The sequence below is a fragment of the Bos mutus genome, chromosome 11 (genome assembly GCF_027580195.1).
Source record: "Bos mutus isolate GX-2022 chromosome 11, NWIPB_WYAK_1.1, whole genome shotgun sequence".
Lineage (NCBI taxonomy): Eukaryota > Metazoa > Chordata > Mammalia > Artiodactyla > Bovidae > Bos > Bos mutus.
In genome coordinates, this window is record NC_091627.1 from 81800591 (window position 1) to 81819127 (window position 18537).

General features: G+C 37.9%; 1 protein-coding gene across 1 annotated transcript in view; it reads right to left on the minus strand.

Moving 5' to 3' along the window:
- The window catches only part of EML4 (EMAP like 4), a 155080-nt gene that overhangs the window by 3220 nt on the left and 133323 nt on the right, over positions 1 to 18537 (minus strand). The window contains 5 exon segments of the mRNA XM_070379677.1: positions 477 to 607; positions 3425 to 3523; positions 4166 to 4253; positions 10797 to 10894; positions 12280 to 12368. Coding sequence (XP_070235778.1) covers positions 477 to 607; positions 3425 to 3523; positions 4166 to 4253; positions 10797 to 10894; positions 12280 to 12368 — 505 coding nt within the window.

Genomic DNA, 18537 nt, shown 5'->3' on the forward strand with positions numbered 1-18537 from the left:
CAAAGTAACTGGACAGCTGTGCTTTTAGACTGTGTTTAAAAAATGTCTCTTCTGATGTCAGGTTGGTATACTTGTTAAGAGTTTAGTGACTATTCTACTGAGATGACAAGGGGACAATTTACTAGGTTGGTAGGATTATAGATGGTTTAGGAGTCTTATAATGTTGATCGTGTATCAAAAATAAAATATTTTAATATGTTTAGAAGAAATATAAAACTGCTAAGATATAAAAATGAAAAAAAAACCAAACGAGTGACATGTCATCAAGTGTCTTCTCTTTTACCACAATGAAGGAAAGGACGAGCGCTGCCTGCATGGACGCTCACAGATGGCCCTGTTCGTGCTCCCTGTGCACTCTAGCATCATGGAGAGTAATTAGCAGCCTGTCTACAAATACTTTCCCACCATCGACACAACATTATCCCCCAAACAAAGGGCCCTAAATATAACACTAGTCTTTATAAAGTTGGTTTTACCTTTGCTTTGGAGCAGGGATACTGAAACAGATGGACTTTGCAAAAGTCATCAGCAACAGCGATCACCTTTCTGTTGTGGGATCGTACCAGCGCGTTGATATCTGTCCCATCAGATCCTTCTGGCCAGACACCTTTGATATGGAAACATGGTGGGGGGCGGGGGGTGCAGTGTTAGAAAAATTAGTCTGAAAAATACAAGTGCCACGCTACATATGTTTATTTTAGAAACTTACTAATTTTCATCTGTGTTCAGACTCTTAGCTGCTAAATTTCCCTTATGGATTTCTTAGTGCCTCAATACTTCATTCAAATGAAATTTTTTCTGAAATCTAACTAATAATAATTAAACTGAAATAACCTCAAGATTGAAAATTTAAGACTTTAAGACTCAAAGTACTCACTAGTAACCAGCAGGTGGGGCTAATAAATATAGCTTGTCTCAACTGGACAATAAGCTCCTCAAAGTTTCTAGCTGGAGGGGAAATTCTTAGTTACTTCTGTACCAGAGTGCAGAAACAACGTGGGCACTAATTCTGCAACGTGGACTCTGGGCAGTTGCAAATTTACATACTTTTTCACTGCTCCTTTTCAGGCAGGCACTTTAAAAAAAAAACAAAAACCAAACTTTTTCTTCCTTAATGGAAATGCATAGGTCATACCCCACTAGTCTGTCACGCTATCCACAGAGTTTCCCTGGAACCATGATTTATGCCCAAAAGCCGACACAGCAAATTTAACTATTCTGAGTCATCCTGAGGCACTGGTGATGCTCAACACGATCAGCACAAATCCCTACTAGACTAAAAATAGTATGTAAGAGTTGAGAAGCTGGCCTCCTCTAGTTCAATACTGCTCTAGAGAACAGTTTTTTTTTTGAGGGGGGTTAATTTTGGTAAAGACAAAACACTTAACACATTATTGACCAGGTAATTTTTGCAGAAACTAATGCCTGTGGCCAATGATTTGTTAGGTAAGTGAATACTGAAACATCTCTGGTCAATAACATTTGAGTAACAAAAGATGTATTAATATGTCTCTAGTTAATACGTTAACTGGTAATTGACATCTCTTAATAAGTAAATTAAATATTGTTTCATTAAAATAACTAGGTAAGTTACTACCTATTGGCCACTGCTTCAGCTTCACCCAGAATAATGAATTTGTTTACGGACTAGTCAGGATTATTTTAATTTCTTCCAAGCTTACTTAGTTGGCTTCTACATCTCTATAGCAGTTAGTTTAGAACAAGTACCTATAATGGATTATCTTTTCTAATGCACACTGCATAAAGAAACGTTCAGATCTACCACCAGGGTGGAGAGAGTCCAGCTCTCAGAAGGCAGAGATACACTGATAAGGGAAAAACCCTCCTATTTTGGGTACTGCTTTAGGTACTGGTGCCATATCCATTTAAGTATTCTAATTACAGAGGATACCATCTCTTTTTAATCCTAACTTTTTCAGAAGGAATCCTACAGTCTTGCAAAGACTGAGAAAATTGTCAAAGGACAGATTTCTAGAAATGTTCAAAATATTGTATTAGGAATGATCTCCACGTTTTATCTTTAAATAACATCTACTGAGAATGCCTTCATATGTCAACCAATGGTAGTGGGAAAGCCGGACACCCACATGCAAAGGAACAACCAGCTCCCGACAGCCACACAGAGAAAGAACCCTGTTGCGCTGCTGGCAGGAGGGAAAATGGTGCGGCCACTGTGGGAAGCAGTCCAGCAGTTCCTCAAAAGGTTAACACAGAATTACCATCCGACCCTGCAAATCCACTCGTAGGTATACACCCAAGAGAATGAAAACACGTCTACACTACAGCTTGTACGTTACTGTTCATGCCAGCATTATTTATAATCGACCTCAGCGTCCCTCAACTGATGATGAATAGTGCGGAACAGCTGCGCACGGGGGTGTTCAGCCACAGCGAAGCACCGATGCACACTACCACACAGACCCCGAACACCTTGTGCTAAAGGGAAAAGCCAGTTTTATGCATCACATATTGTATGATTCCATTTATATGAACTGTCCTGAGTATGAGAATCATTATAAAAAGGAGATCAGTGGTTGCTGGGAGGTTGTGGAAGGGTGAGGTAGGGGAGTGAGTGCTCACGGGCAGAGAATTTCTTTCTGGGTGATGAAAATGGTCTAAAATTCAACAGTGATGATGGCTGCACAATCTGGTGAATATGCTGAAATAACCAAATTGTACACGTGGTATATGGTATGTGATGATAAAGCTGTTATTTTGAAAATGATTTTTACTAATTTGAAAGCTTCAATTTTCACCTGGAGGAAAAAACGTGAAAGGCAATCCATAATATTATGTAAATGCCTTTCCTTTTTAATTGTCTTATATTTATTAGGGACCAGTGGATTCTGTAGAGAACAAACCTTGTATTGGTTCAGTCCTAATGTATTTAACTTCTCTGAATTGGACATTAACAGCAGTTAACACGAAAGAACACATGTAGTACTAAATGAAGGAAGTCAGAGAGAGACACACACTATTATGATATCTTATATGTGGAATCTAAAATATGACAAATTGAACCTGTCTATGAAACAGAATCAGAGACACAGAACAGTCGTGGTTGCCAAGGGGGCAGGGTGTGAGAGGGCGGGACTGGCAGCGTGGAGTTAGCCGATGCAAACTGGCGCGTACAGAATGGATAAACAACAAGGCCCTACTGTGCAGCGTGGGGAACTGTATTAATACCCTGGAACAAACCACAGCGGAAAAGAATATGAAAGAGAATGTACGTGTATGAATAACTGAGTCACTCTGCTAGACAGCCGAAATTAACATTGTAATTCAACTGTACTTCAATAAGAAATAAAAGAATACATGCAGACTATCTTTCATTTAGAAATTTAAGTATTACACATAAAAACCACACAAGACCAACTTTTCCCATCAAGTGCAACATCCTTACCAAAGACTTGGAAGCCTAGCACACAGGTGTATGTCGTCCAATTGATGTCCTTACATTCTGATCGATTCCTCATTAGTTTGCAGCCATGTTCAATGTCCCCTTTAAATTTAGAAACAGGAAGTATATTCATAGTGCTTGTGTACAAATGGATTTGAAAATGCATCTTGATTCAAACTAGCCATGTTTACTTGTATTTATAATCCATACACTCAAACATATTAAGACAGAGCTGAAAGGAAAAGAAAGTGTTTACCATGGTTTTAGATCCCTGGGTCAGTAAGATCCCCTGGAGTAGGAAACGGCAAACCACTCCAGTATTCTTGCCTGGAAAACTCCAGGAACAGAGGAGCCTGGCAGGCTACAGTTCATGGGGGTTGCAAAGAGCTGGATGCAATGAACATGCACGCAGACACAGAACTGTAAACTTCCCACCGAAGTTATTCTTTTTTCTTTAAAAAGCATAAATGCCCATCCATTATACTCCTTCCTGTCTCCAGGAAGAGCTGTTAAATACAGAACCATCCAGAGCAGGATCAGTCTCCCTGAGTAATTTCTCATGACATTTGAATGAACTGATTACTTTCTTTGAGATTCTCAGTCCTTGGTCAGCTTTGAGCAGCACGTGCTTTGTCAGGTTAGAGGGGCCACTGTGCAGCGTTGCACATTTCAGACTTCATGGAGCCTGCTCTTTACTACCCCCTGACAGACACACCTCAGCTGTATGTGAGCATTCATACTTACAGTACAGGATCTCATAGTCTCCCGAGTTAGACATTATATACTTGTTGTCTGGGGACCAGTCAAGGTGTGTGATATAGCTGGAATGTCCCTAGAAAGTAACACATCAATCATTAGAATGTGTTTAGAGTTCTGAATGAATGATAAGTAGTCTCACAGTTAATCAAGACTGTCTTCTCGGTAGCCATTCACTGGGAATTCCTGGAGTAGAGCAGTATCACAGCCTCTGGAACCAAATGAGGCTTATGGTTTGGAGCAGGTCTTTGGTTGTGAGCCAGAACTGTGGGACTGAAGAGAACTGACCACAGTGGGAAGGGTAAGCACTCGGAACCTGGGAGTATCCTGCTGGTGCCTCCACCTGGATGCCATCCCCGAGCACTACCAGCGCTACACTTCCAGGGAAGACAGTCTCGGAAGGCGCTGAAACAGACACTACAACCTCGGGCCTTATTTCAAGTCACTAGTGGCCCTAATTAGAGTGACTTCATTTTTGAGAATGAAATCTTGGTTCCAGGTTGTATACAAGAAGAGTACAATTTTCCTGGTCTGTTTCTTGAGTACCCATGGCATGTGGAGATCTAAAAAAACCCTATCTCCAAAGAAGATGCTGGGGGAAAAGTTCCCCAATAGCACACTACCTCTGATCAACTGGATCCAATAATTAATCATCTATCTGACTATACAAAAAGATGGATCTTTTTCTGCTTAGGTTTTACTAACACTGGGAATTCAAATAAAAAAATTACTGAAGTGCCATATTATGCTGGCTTCACATGTGAGCATTTGATGATTTTCAATAAACTACTGCAGATAAATCACAAAGGTCTTACAGTTTACAGTAAAGCCAACAGAGACTCAAAATCACTTATCTCCTATGCTCTGTATTAAAACTTATTGATAATTTTGATTGTACTTTTTGCATTACTAGCTTTCTGCTCACATGGTTTTTATTTTTAAAGTTAATAAATTCAGGGGCTTCCCTGGTGGCACAGTGGTAAAGAATCTACCTGGCAATGCAGGAGTCATGGGTTCAACCCCTGATCTTGGAAGACCCACATGCCTCGGAGCAACTAAACCCATGCGCCGCAACTACTAAGCCTGTGCTCTAGAACCTGGGAATCGCAATTACTGAAGCCTACGTGGCCTAGACCCTGTGCTCCACAAGAGAAGCCACTGCAGCGAGAAGCCCGAGCACTGCAACAAAGAACAGCACCCGGCAGCCACAATTAGAGGAAAGCCCATGCAGCAACGAAGACCCAGCACAGCCAAAAAGAAATTTTAAAAAAAAAGTTAATAAATTCAAAATACTTTTTAATGACTTACACAGAGTATTTTAATTATTCCAGGAGCCTTCAGCAGTTCAGTGACATGTCTTAAAACCTCCCTGGCACTATAATCCACCACAGTGCTGTATGGAAAATACCCAAATTTATACATCTAAATGAATTTACGTGAATTTGGGAACCATGAAGCTTCCTGAAGTCACTGGAAGTTAGGTGGTATGTCAGCAAACAGGTTAGGAATTACTTGCTAGGCATGTGGGAGACCTCCCAACTTTACAAGAAATCAATGCCAGTAAGATATATACGGTTTGTGGATATTTTCTGAATATGGCCCAGGAGGACGGGGTCACACAGATCTTCTTCACAGGGTTCATCAATCTGGTGCCTGGCTGGCATCCAGAGAGGCCAAGCTTCTAAGATAAGAACACTGGCACTACGTGAATGAAGGATTTAACCAATCACGGCAAAGTACTGTCCTCCAGGAAGCATTCCTCCTAACATAGTGCTTAAAAATACTGTTTGAATCTCTCTGAAGAGACTTTAATAGTATTACTTAGAAAAGAATCAAAAGCATTGTATGGATACATAACATTCATTTAATTCACTTCTGTGTTGGACACGATGTATTTAGATGGTAAAAAAAATCTAAATATCAAGTATTTTCAGAAAGAACTTGAGTAGGAAAAGCCCCCAAATTTAGAAAGCTATCAATTCATACTAGAAAACAAAGTATTTTTTTTCCCCTGATATGGAGTCCAATAAAGAAGCAAAGATGAGATGCGACTTTCAGCTAGGAATCTATGATGCTGCCTTCCCAGATTCCACTTCAGAGTGTCCTTGTCTCATCTAATTCACAGGCCATTAAAGATACATGCATACATACGTTGGGGGAAGACCCCCTCAAATGTCCCCCCATAGGCAAGACATGGTTGGGAGCAAATAAGTATACCTCCCAGAAGAGAAACAAGAGTCTTCTAAGCTGGTATGTTCACTAGCGCCTTTAAGCAGCTGAATGGTGTAACCACAGTAACCACCGCAAGTGATGGTGCCTGACAGTACACTCTGGAAAAGTCTGAAATATTTCAGCTAAATCTTTTGTTAATCACACAGAATGTCATCACCTACATCAGTGCTTTGCAACCCTGGCTGTAGATTAATATCACCTGACGAGTTTTCAAAAAAAGTACCGAGGCCTTGAGTTCACAGGGCATTAAATTTTTCCTAAGTAGGTGTCCAGGTGGATGCTGGGGGGTAGGGTGCCATGGCAAGTCTGACAATGAAGCAGATTTGTAACAGGGGGCTTTCTTGGTTTGGATATTCGAAAAGCTCGTGGCAGTTTTTCAACAGGTGCCAAGTGTTGAGGGATCTGATTCTCAGCGAGCCCAATGACACTCCCCAAAGAATCCATTTTCTATTATTTAAGAGGTCCTGACTGGTGGTAAAGAACCTTCCTACCAATTCAGGAGACATAAGAGACACAGGTTCCCCTGGGTGGGGAAGATCCCCTGGAGGCAACCCACTCCAGTACTCTTGCCTGGACAATTCCACAGACAAAGGAATTTGGCAGGCTACAGTCCATAGGGTTGCAAAGAGTCAAGACACGACTGAAGCAACTTAGCAGGTGCCCCCTCACTATCTAGGGCAGTGACATCCAACGGACCTTTCTTTCTGCAGTGATGAAAACGTGTGTACTGTGCAGTCCAATGCAGCAGCAGCCAGCACCTGCGGCTCCCGAGTACTCAAAATGTGGCCCGTGCTCCCAGGGGACGGAACTGTAGTCACTTTCACAAAGCTGTGGTTGGTAGCTGCGACGCTGGACAGTGCAGGCTGAGAAGAGCCCACCGTTTCTCTACTGATTTGAAATACCTCTTGTATTATTCTAGTAAATTTCCATATGAACGGAGATCTGTTTTTGGACTCTCTTCTCTGTTCCATTAGTCTATCTACCTATTCCGCCAACTGTGATAGTTTTATAATGTGGAAAATCTCAGATGAACTTTAGAACCATTTTATCAAGCTCATAAATATCATGAAAATTTAAGTAAGAGCGCATCAGATTTAGAGACTAATTTGGAGAGAACAGTATTTTGTCAAGTCTTTTCTTCCAGAAATACGTTATGTCTATTTTTCAGTTCTTAGTTTGTATTTCAGCCATGTTTCACATAGCTTCCTGTGCTTTTTTTGCTAAGTCTATTCTCAAAGCATCTACAGTTTTTGTTATTATTGCAATTAGGATTTTTTTCCCCATTACATTTTTGATGTGCTTTGCTGGTTTGAGAGAAAGTAAATTTCCAGAGGATCAGCCTTTCTAACTCAATCTTCAGAGTGTAGATATGTAAAGTATATTTATCCATTCCACTATCTCTCCTTTTCAGTGCCCAGCTAAAACCCTGTATTTGCTAACCTCTTTTGCAGTTATGGGTGGCAGAAGTCACTGTGTGGGGCTACTAGGGAAACTTTAGAACTGACTTAGGAGGAAGAATGTCTTTTTTCCCCTTGCTCTGATTCTTCCTGGAACCAGGATATGATGACTGGAATTCCAGCAGCACCATACTGAGGATGATGGGAATAGAAAGAAGAATCCTGAGTCCACGGTGACTTCTTTTAAATGAGAACATAACCCCCATTTGTTTAAGCCACAAATGATTGCAATAGAATTCCTGTTACAGTAATATTGAAATATATACAGCATTAGTGTTATGGGTAATTTTCTTGGTGATTTCCAGGTAGACAGTTTAAAAGTCTTTTACTCTTCTCTTTGTATATATATTTTCATTTACCAAAATCCTGACCAAAAAAGAAACATTCACCAGCAATTCTTACCTATTTGTAATGCTTTTTTAGTACATCACTGCAACTTGAATACACTCTCTCTCTCCTGGGCTCAAATCTTGGAGTAGCAGTGTTAAAAGGCATGCGGGAATTTGAGTCAAACAGAAAGCTACTATGTTGGCACTCAGGGACAGTTTCAGCTGCTTGCTTATAATTTAGTAGAGGGACACTTCCTAAAGTTCTAAGCCCAGTATGTTTCTGAAGCTATAGGGTCACTTAAATGTTAACTAGTAACAACAGGAAATACTGGAAACAAAATAGAAAACAGCATTTGTGTTTGGAACTTCAAGAGTAGGTCCAGTTGCCACATTTAAAACCTTTACAGCAATCCTATAAAAGTAGCAACTATTATAATCTCCAATTTTAAGAATTAAGATTCAGAAATTAACTTGCCTAAAGTTGCAACCTAGAAAGTGGCCAGGCAGCATTAGCCCAACCTTTTCTCTGTCCTATATCATAGCAGACAACAGATAAAAGCAGACATGAGGTTATAAGACCAGCTGGTGGAAGCAGACAGCAAGGAGAAGTGAGAGCTGGAAGCAAAGCACAGAACAGAAGATAATTAGAAAAGCAGAGTAGTTGAGCCTTTCATTATAGCCTCAAAAAGTATCATAAAATTCCACAGTTCTTAAAGATATTTCAACATAATACTTTCATATGCTCTGAAGATACAAGCTGTCTAACTGGAGAAGGCTAAATCAGTGTCATGCAATTGATAAACCTGCCACTTCTCAACACTTCCAAGGTCATCTCACTGCCAGGGTCACACGCTGTTCTTTCTGCATCAGGTGCTGAGCTGTAAGAGCAGAGCACACTAACACACACATAAACAGATCTGAGGCATTTTTGTACCTCGAGAAGTCTGCTCTACTAAGAGTCAGGAGAACAGGGTTCAGGCCCCAGATCAGCCACTATGTCAAGATGCGATCAGGACAAGCCACTTACCTTCTCTGAAGACTGAAACTCAGGCTCTTGGTCTGTAAAATGAGGTCTGAGCTAACGTGCTACTGTAGAATTTTATGATTCCACAAGATTACATTATATTTAATAATACTCTACTTATTAAGACATGGACTTTTAAAAACAGGCTGGGGTAAAAAATAATTAAGAAAATTCTGGTGCCTGGTAGGGTAAACTAAGTAGTCTGCAAATCCCTTTCAGTGGAACATTTGATCATGCTATATACAATGATACACGATTATTCTACTATTCCATATCCCAACTATTAAGATAATAAATTGATTAAAAGACATAATTTAAATAAATTAATGGATATCAATTCATAATTTTTGTCGAAGTCAATAAAAATATTTTGGGTAAATTATAAAATTACAAGATTGCTTATAGATCAGTTTATTGCCTGGTTTTGGCACATGGTACAAAATATGCTCCCTCCTCAAGAAAAAAGAAAATAAACCAAAAAAGGCAGTAAGTCTCTTCTCTGAATAGTAAATGGCCTGGGTTTTACTTATGTATTTGCTTTTAAAAACTCATTCTTTTATTCATTACCCTAAAACTCTTCTGTGGTAAAGACTGTTGAAGAATCTGTCCTACTAACTCATCAAGTAATTTGGTAATCCTAAATTGACTGCTAACATGATACCAAACCACCTCATTTTCTATAAAAACCATAGTTAACATATATTGAGTACATTTATTTGCCAAAGACTATTACAAGTATTTTATATGCCTTGTTTCAATCCAGTGAAGTAGAAAGCACTACTAAATTCACTTTATAAATGAGAAAACTGAAGTAGAAGGTTTTAAATAACTTGCCCAAGGTCACACTTGAGTAGTGAAATGAGAGTTAAAATCCAGGTAGTTCAATCCAAAGTTTATCCCCATAAGCACTACGCTATACCTCCTGCCTTTTTTGTTCTGTCCTCAGTTTGAATATGTACTTTTAGAGGACAATGAACAAATCTTAGGCGTATTCCCAGTGCCTGGAACGCTTCCTGAGTTAGCAAACTGCCTGTGATAAGATACATACTCAGTATGTCTGTAACTGAACCTAAATTTCATCTTACAATGATAAAACTAATCAATCAGAAATGCAATAAACTAAAGAAAGTATGCTTCTATTCTTCATATAAATTATGTTCTGTTTAGTGCTACAGAGGTCACAAGAAAATGAAACTACAGTGTCGAGGATGGGTAGGATCATGGGACGCTGAACTTAAAACCTGAGAGATACCCTTCCATTCCTGACTCACTTCATCTTAAAGAAGCATTATTTTCTAAGGATTTCCTAAGGAAATAGCTTTGATATCAGAAACTGCATTAAAACTAGCAGTCAGAGAGAGACAAGTATTAAACTTTCATCAAAGAAGAAATCTTTCTAGAACTTCAAGGGCACTGCAAAATTCTGCTGTCAGGTAATGTCAATTTTCAAAGATAGAGACCGAAGTTTCAATCTGCTAAGTTTAAAGGTGATACATCAATGCAAACATTTAACTCTTTTTACGAAGTGAAATTTTCCAACAATTTTATAGGTCAATTTATTTCCCTTCACTACTTACAGTGCACTTTCCATGTCTGCTATACTTTCTTCCATTTTCTGAGACGGCATAGAGGTAAATGAAGTTGTCATGAGATCCTACAGCCAGGAGGGTGCCATCTAGAATGAAACAGGAAAAAAATGTCGAACAGAGAAATACAATGACAGGTTTATTTACCATCACTTTACTGGACCGATACCAAATGACATTTTACAAATGTTAAATCTCATCAAATTAATTATTATTTGGTATTTAATGAATGACTTCTTCCATCACTAAACATACTTGAAACCAAATGGTCATCTAGTCAAGTGCACAATCCCTTCTAGGAAATGCTCCATGGGCCTTGGACTCGGACCTCAGCTTCACCTCCTTCTAGTTAGCTACAGACTAGGCCCAAGGAGGTTAACCTGGTTTTATAGGTTTAAGTATACAGGGTTCATATAGCAAGCTGAGTGTACAACTGTTCATTTCAACCGAGGACATGTGATCTCTCCAGTTATGGGGTAGGTTCTCTTGGGAAGGGACCATGTTCTCTTCTATCGTCTCCTCCACTGTAATCACATAACAGACGGTCAATAAAGTTCATTTGATCTTGGGGTTTTAAATGCTACATTTGAGCAGTTATTTGCTATTATAGCACTGAAAAAAGCCAAACTAAAACAGAAAAGGTAAACTGTTCTTCTTCAGAATAACTCTTGCCAAGCTTATACCTCAAAGCAAATACTTTTCCTTCCTTGTTCAACAGAGAGAAGAGCATTCTCAGCTTCCTTTGAAATGACTTAGAAGCCATCAAAAAGATCATTTCGATTCCACACTGATCCAACAACTACTGGAATATATTTCTGAATACAAGAAAATGTCACTTGAACTGTGTGGATTAAAACCATATTAATACAGGGAAAAAGGTGTTGGAAACTTAATAAATATTCTGAATAAAATAGAAAAGAATTATTCAAAGTAGCTAAATGAATTGATCACATTCTTGTAACGAATTGCTGGGTATTTTATCTAATTAACAAACCAATCATTCCTATGTAAACAGTGAAAAGCAAACTAGAGAGATTTTTTAAAGAACTTAAGGGCCTATAAAATTTGTATTCTTTGAATATTATTATAATTTGTTTTATATCCTCTTATATACAAAGAAAAGATTGCTAAATTTATTAACATTCAGCCTAATACCTATTCAAAAGTCTAAGTAGGTGGAGTTCAAAAAAAAAAAAGGTATTTGATTGCTCTGTATTCTGCTTTCAACTGCAAATGCAGTTTTAACAGTTTGTTCTAAATTTATGTTTGCTTGATGATTTAGAATACTGTTTAACTTTAGCAGATCTTTTGCAGTTTCCTACAGCAGAATTAAACCTACTGTTGGGGTAACATATTCAATACTTAGCAACTTTAGAGAGCAGAGAAAAAAGTAGTCAGCATTATTGGACGTGAAAATATGCAATTACTGAGAAAAGCCGTAAATGCCCCCTGGAGTGGGAGTAAATCTGCCTACCTATTGAGTAGCGCATCACCGAGAGCTGCTCATTTCCGTCTGTGTGGATAGAAACTAGATCTCTGGTTTCTGCATCCAGAACAAACCACCTGTTAGGAAGTAAAAAAATCAAAATTTTCCTCAGACATTAGCATTTATAGAAAAAAAAAATGGTTGCTGACTTTTTTCTCCTTTTAAAAAGAAATTTTAAATAATGCCCTAAAGCTGGACATGTTACCCTTTTCTAATGAAGGATGAATTCATTTTGCAAAATGTTACTAGATGCAATATACTTATACGTATGGGCCTAGGCATGTTCTCATTTCTATTTAGGTATTCACCAAATACCAAGGGTGCTCTTTGAGAGGCGCTGTCCAAATAGAAAATGACAAGATGATCAGTGTTTTTGAAAATTACACTAGAGCCAGGGAAAAGGAAATGAGCTAATTAAAACAAAGCACAGGATTCATGTTGATGTATGGCAAAACCAATACAATATTGTAAAGTAATTAGCCTCCAATTAAAACAAATTTATATTAAGAAAATAAAGCACAATTAAGTGCTAATCTCATCGATGGTGACTATGTATAGTAGGAGGAACTCAAGGAAAATGAACAGCACAGAAATTGAATAGCATAAAAATGAATAGGCATAGAAAAACCTTTAGGGAGGATGTATCAGTAGAATATGGGTTGAGCTGCACATTGAGGGTGAATTACAGGCAGTTCACGCAGGAGGAGTGACAGCTGCACTGCCATGGAGGTAGAAGAAGCATGGATAGTATGACGGTGGGAGGGAAAGGCAGGCCATTCATTTGGTGAGATTTCAAAGGGACCAGCAGGGGGCACTGTACCTCTCCAATAACCCCAACACCAGCATAGGCAACCGCTTAAGTTCTCTGAAAAGCAGTTTTTCAATCACATTTATAGGAAAAGTCAAAATGTAAAAGGCCTCTTGATAGGTAAAACAATGATTTATATCCAACTACATACTAAGTGACTCTCATCAGACCCTCTTCTAAGAGCAGGGTGAGATACGGAGTACAAAGCAAAGACTGGGAACTAAGGAAGGACAACTAAAGGACAGATAAAGGACAGGAGCAGGTTACAGACAGCAGGCACAGTTAGTTGGAGGAGCTCAGAGTTGAGACTGCCTGGCTCAGATCAGGCACTAAATAAATATTTACAGAATGGACAAATGAACAAATATAAAATGTCTCAAACATGACAGATGCTGTTTTAGTAAGAATTATGTAGCTGAAATGCAGTGCAGGAAGAAATGGTTGGAGTGGAAAGAATGGGACAAAATTAGAAAAATAAAATCACTACCTTAATTTCATGGAACTGAATGGGACAAATGAGCAGTAAGTTTTGTTCTTAATTATTCAGATGGGAAAAGTTCCACTAAATTCAATAGCAGGAGTCATAATGACAGTTCCTTTTAATCTTGAAGCATTATAATAAATATCTGAGAAGAGACCACTATTCCTTCAAATAACTTGTGGGTTATGGGTTGAAATTTCTAGGTACTAAACTAATTAATAATTCTGCCTTTTACTCAGGTAAGAGAAATAGCTTCTATTTGTAAATATCCAAGTTTATGAAAAGCCAATCAGCAGGAAACTGGCACTTTGAAGCCCTGGGCTCACGGTTTGATCATTTCTACTTCAAAGGTGCATAAGGAACATACTTTATTGCAATTGGACAGTACGCAGAGATTACAGGTTTCTTCTGAGAGTGTAATTCATTCATCAATTTTTATGGCTGCCACCATGAAACTACTCTTTAGCCAAGAAATGCCAAAGCTGATGCCAAGTGAAGGAACAAATTATAATTCCTTTTCAGAGTAAGGGAACAAAATATTCCAACTTAAGAGTGAACAGATATGCCTGAAGAACAATGAGACACAACACTGCTCTGTGGGCTTTAAGTTTGTAATGAGTTTACGTAAACACTTCACTATACTTAGGCATTTAAAATTACCAATTTTTATTTTGAAGAAGCCTTGACTGATATTGTTTCCAGTTCAATCTTCCTAGGAAAACAGAAAACAATTTTACTGCTCTAAAAACTCTCTTTAAAAGTAATTTAAAAAAAAAAAAAAAAAATTTCCTGGTGGTCCAGTGGTTAGGACTCTACTTCCACTGCACGGGGGGAATGGGTCTGATTCCTGGTCAGGGAACTATGATCCCACATAGAAAAAAAAAAAAAAGGCAATAAAAAAACCCTCCAGAATGTCTGTTGGTATACAATATGTAGAACCTAAAACTGAGTTATTTACTGGTGAGAGATAGTAGCTCTCAAAAAAGAAACAAACAACAACAATTAAAAAAAAAAAACACCCAGAAAGCCCTCTGCTTACTTTTTCTATTTCTTGAATTGTACACGTGTGCGCCTAGTCGCTCAGTTATATGACTCTTTGCAACCCCTTGGACTGTAGCCCGTCAGGCTCCTCAGTCCATGAGTATTCTCCAGGCAAGAATACTAGAGTGGGTTGCTATGCCTTTCTCCAGGGGAACTTCCAGACCCAGTAATCAAACTGGGATCTTCTGCACTGCAGGCAGATTCTTTACCAGCTGAGCTATGTGGGAAGCTACCAGAGATTAATTCTTTCACTTGTGGCGAGTAATTTTCAGTAATAATTAAAATAACTTTGTTGTGAAAACTATACAGCAGTAATTTTAAGGCTCCCACCCTTTTCAGTGCATGAATTTACATTCTACCTTTAGAAAAGACTTTCTAGCTCAGGACCTCTATCCTTAACGAGAGTATGGAGAAGTAAAGGAAATTTTCTACACATAAATAATTTAAGTTTTCACTGTGCTGAATTGGACTCTCATTCTAATCTACAGTATATATACTGGAACCAAGCTTCTGCTTCAAAGAATCATTATGGGGCTCTATGTGGCCTAAAGGATCTTTCTAAATGGAACTGCTCAGCATCAGAGGTGGGAAATCTTTGGCCATATATTTAAACTAATCTGAGTGTGAGTCAAATAACCACACACACTACCACCATAATTTGATGACTTAAAAAAAAAAATAAACACCATACATTGATTTCTTTAGTGGCAAAAGGAGAATCATAAGATTTCAGAGCTGGAAAGTTATCACATGTTAAAGTCTCTAAATGAATCTATATCTGTTCATAAAATGCATTAAAAATTATTCATCATCATATAAAGTGTATCCTCTGCGTGGCAGGTTTGTAACTTTTTTCCAACTGCTTTTATGATCATGAAGGATCATGAAGTTTCAGAGCAGGGAGTAATCACTGAGGATGTGGGGTAGTTTAGGATTTCATCGTATCAAATGTGGTAAGAATCAGGTGGAGAGGAATATAGGTAAGAAAGGACAGAAAGGGTTGAGGTGTATCTGAAGGATAACAACTTAACCACTCTGGCTGGAATGGTGAAGGAAAGATTTTTAATGGGCTTTAAAGGCCAGGCTAAGAAGTTTGGATTCCACTGTTTAGCTATCAAGAGGCCTTAAGGAATGTTCTATTTCAGTTAGCTCATAGTTTCTTGTGTTGGCTCAATCCACTTCCCCTGCCTGATATGAGCTCCTAACTCTTCACTGCCTTCTTAAGACCTCAGAACTCCTACAAGGCAGGACCAGCTCCACCTCCTTTGGGAGGTGCTCTCTGACCACTCAGGTTCACAGTAATTTCTCTGTTGATCTTCAAGTATTACTGCTTGTTTATTCAAGTAATACAAGATCAATATGCAAAAAGCAGTTGTATTTATATATACCAGCAATGAATATTTTAAAAATGAAATTGAGAAAACAATTTCATTAAAAATGGCATCAAGAAAATGAAACACTTTGGTACAATTTAACAAATGTACAAATTTGTACCCTAAAAACATCTTTGAAGAAAACTGAAGACCTAAAAAAATGGAAAAACACCTGTTCATAAATTGGAAGCCTTAATATTGTTAAAATAGTGACATATTCAAATTGATCTATAAAGAAGAAAACAATCCTTATCAAGGCTTCTTTGCAGAAACTGACAAGCTGATCTTAAAATTCGCATAGAATTCAAGGAATCCTCAATAGCTAAAACCACCCTGAAAAAGAACAAAGTTGGAGGACTCACATTTCTCAATTCAAAACATAATGCAAAGCTATAATAATCAAGACCAGTATTGCATAATATGAACATAGAGATCAATGAAATATAAGTGAGAATCCAGACTGAAACCCAGTTATGGTCAACTGATTTTCAACAAGGGTTTCAAGTCTTCATTGCAGCAAGAAAAGTCTTTTCAAGAAACAGTGCTAAACAAATCAAAACAAAACAGTGCCGCAACACTGGATATCCACATGCAGAGAATGAGGTTGGATATCTACACAAAGATTAACTCAGAATAAATCAAGATCTCAAGGTAAGAGCTAAAACTATAAAATTCTTGGAAGAAAATGTTGTAGTAAATGTTTAAGACCAAGAGAAAGAACAGATAAATGGGACAATATGAAAATTTTAAACTTTAATGCAATAAACTTTACCATTAGGAAAGTTAAAAGAGGGACTTCCGCTAGAAGTCCAGTGGTTAAGACTCCGCCTTGCAATGCAGGGGACTTGTTTTTGAGCCCTGGTTGGGGAACTAAGATCTCACATGCTGTGGGGCAACTCAGCCTGCACACCATGCCAACAACTAGGGAGACCACTCGCTGTAATGAAAGGCCCTGGGTGCCACAACTAAGACCCAACACAGGCAAATAAATATTAGAAAAAGAAAGAAAGAAAGAAAGTGAAAAGACAGCACTGGAATGACAGAAAATACTTGCAAGTCATACATCTGATGAGGTACTATATCCAGAATATATAAATTTATAGCCCTTACAACTAACAATAAAAAGACAAATCAATTCAAAGATAGGCACAGGACATGAACAAACATATCTCTAAAGAGTCTATACATAAATAACTAATAAACACATGAAAAAGATACTCAACGTCATTAGCCATCAGAGAAACACAAATTAAAACAATGAAAAAGCACTTCACAGCCATTAGGACAGCTATAATCAACACACAGGCAATGACAACTGTTGGCAAGGATGTAGAGAAATTGGAACCCTTATATTTTATTGGCAGAATTGTAAAATGGTATAGCTGTTGTGGAAAACAATTTGGAAGCTCCTTAAAATGCTTTAAACATAGTTCACTCTACTCCTTGGTGTATACCCAAGAGAAGAGAAAACATTTGTCCACACGAAAGCTTGTGTATGACTGCTTACGGCAGCACTACTCACAGCAGTCATAAAATGGAAATATTAATTCAGATGGTTATTTGAGGTACAGCCATACAATGGGATGTTTGGTGACAAAAGGGAATGAAATGCTGATACATGCTGTACAACATGCATGAACCTTCAAAACATGTTACGTGAAAGAAACTAGTCACAAATCACAATTATATGATTGTATTTATATGAAATGTCTAGAAGAGGCAAACCTATAGAAATAGAAGGTAGACCAGTTACTCAGGGCTGGAAGTGGGTGGGGATAATGAGGAATGACTGCTATCGTGTACATTCTTTCAGGGTTAATGAAAATGTTCTGCAAGTAGCTTGTGATGAAAGTTCCACAATGCTGTGAACTTCTTGAAAACTACTGCACTGTATACTTTAAAAGGGTGAATTTTAAGGTATATGAATGATATCTCAATAAAGCTGTTAAAAAGACTCTTTACTATTAACATATAAGGAATAGCAATGTTATGGAAGCAGTATGTCCATGTAGGGCCATGCATTTCATTTTTTCCCTTAGAAATTGTATTCATAATATAATCTTTTAAAATGATAAATTTATCATTGTGATAATTTATTCATACTTGTGGTTACTTCTTGATTACAAGTAGATTTCTAGATACAGACATGAACACATCTTTAAACATGTTGCTAGTCACCTTTTCTGGATCATGAACAATTTGGATAACGTGCTGTATTAAAAAAAAAAAATTCTTGCCCTCAGTGTGATTTTTTGCAGGCTTAGGGTCAGTGATAATAATCTGAATGGTTACATCGTGGAATATTGTTTTAGACAATAGAGCCAGGTGTTCACACACCCATGCAAAAAAAATAATAATAAATAAGAAAAGTTCTCTAAGAATCAAAGGCAGGAAAATGAATACTGATAACTACAGTATAAAATCTCCCCTAGATTTTAAATAATCCCCAACTCTACACTAGAAAGAATTAACTGACAGCACTTTTGAGTTATATCACTCTCATTCATAAGGTTTTTCCTACTCACAATTCCAAGACGAAACAA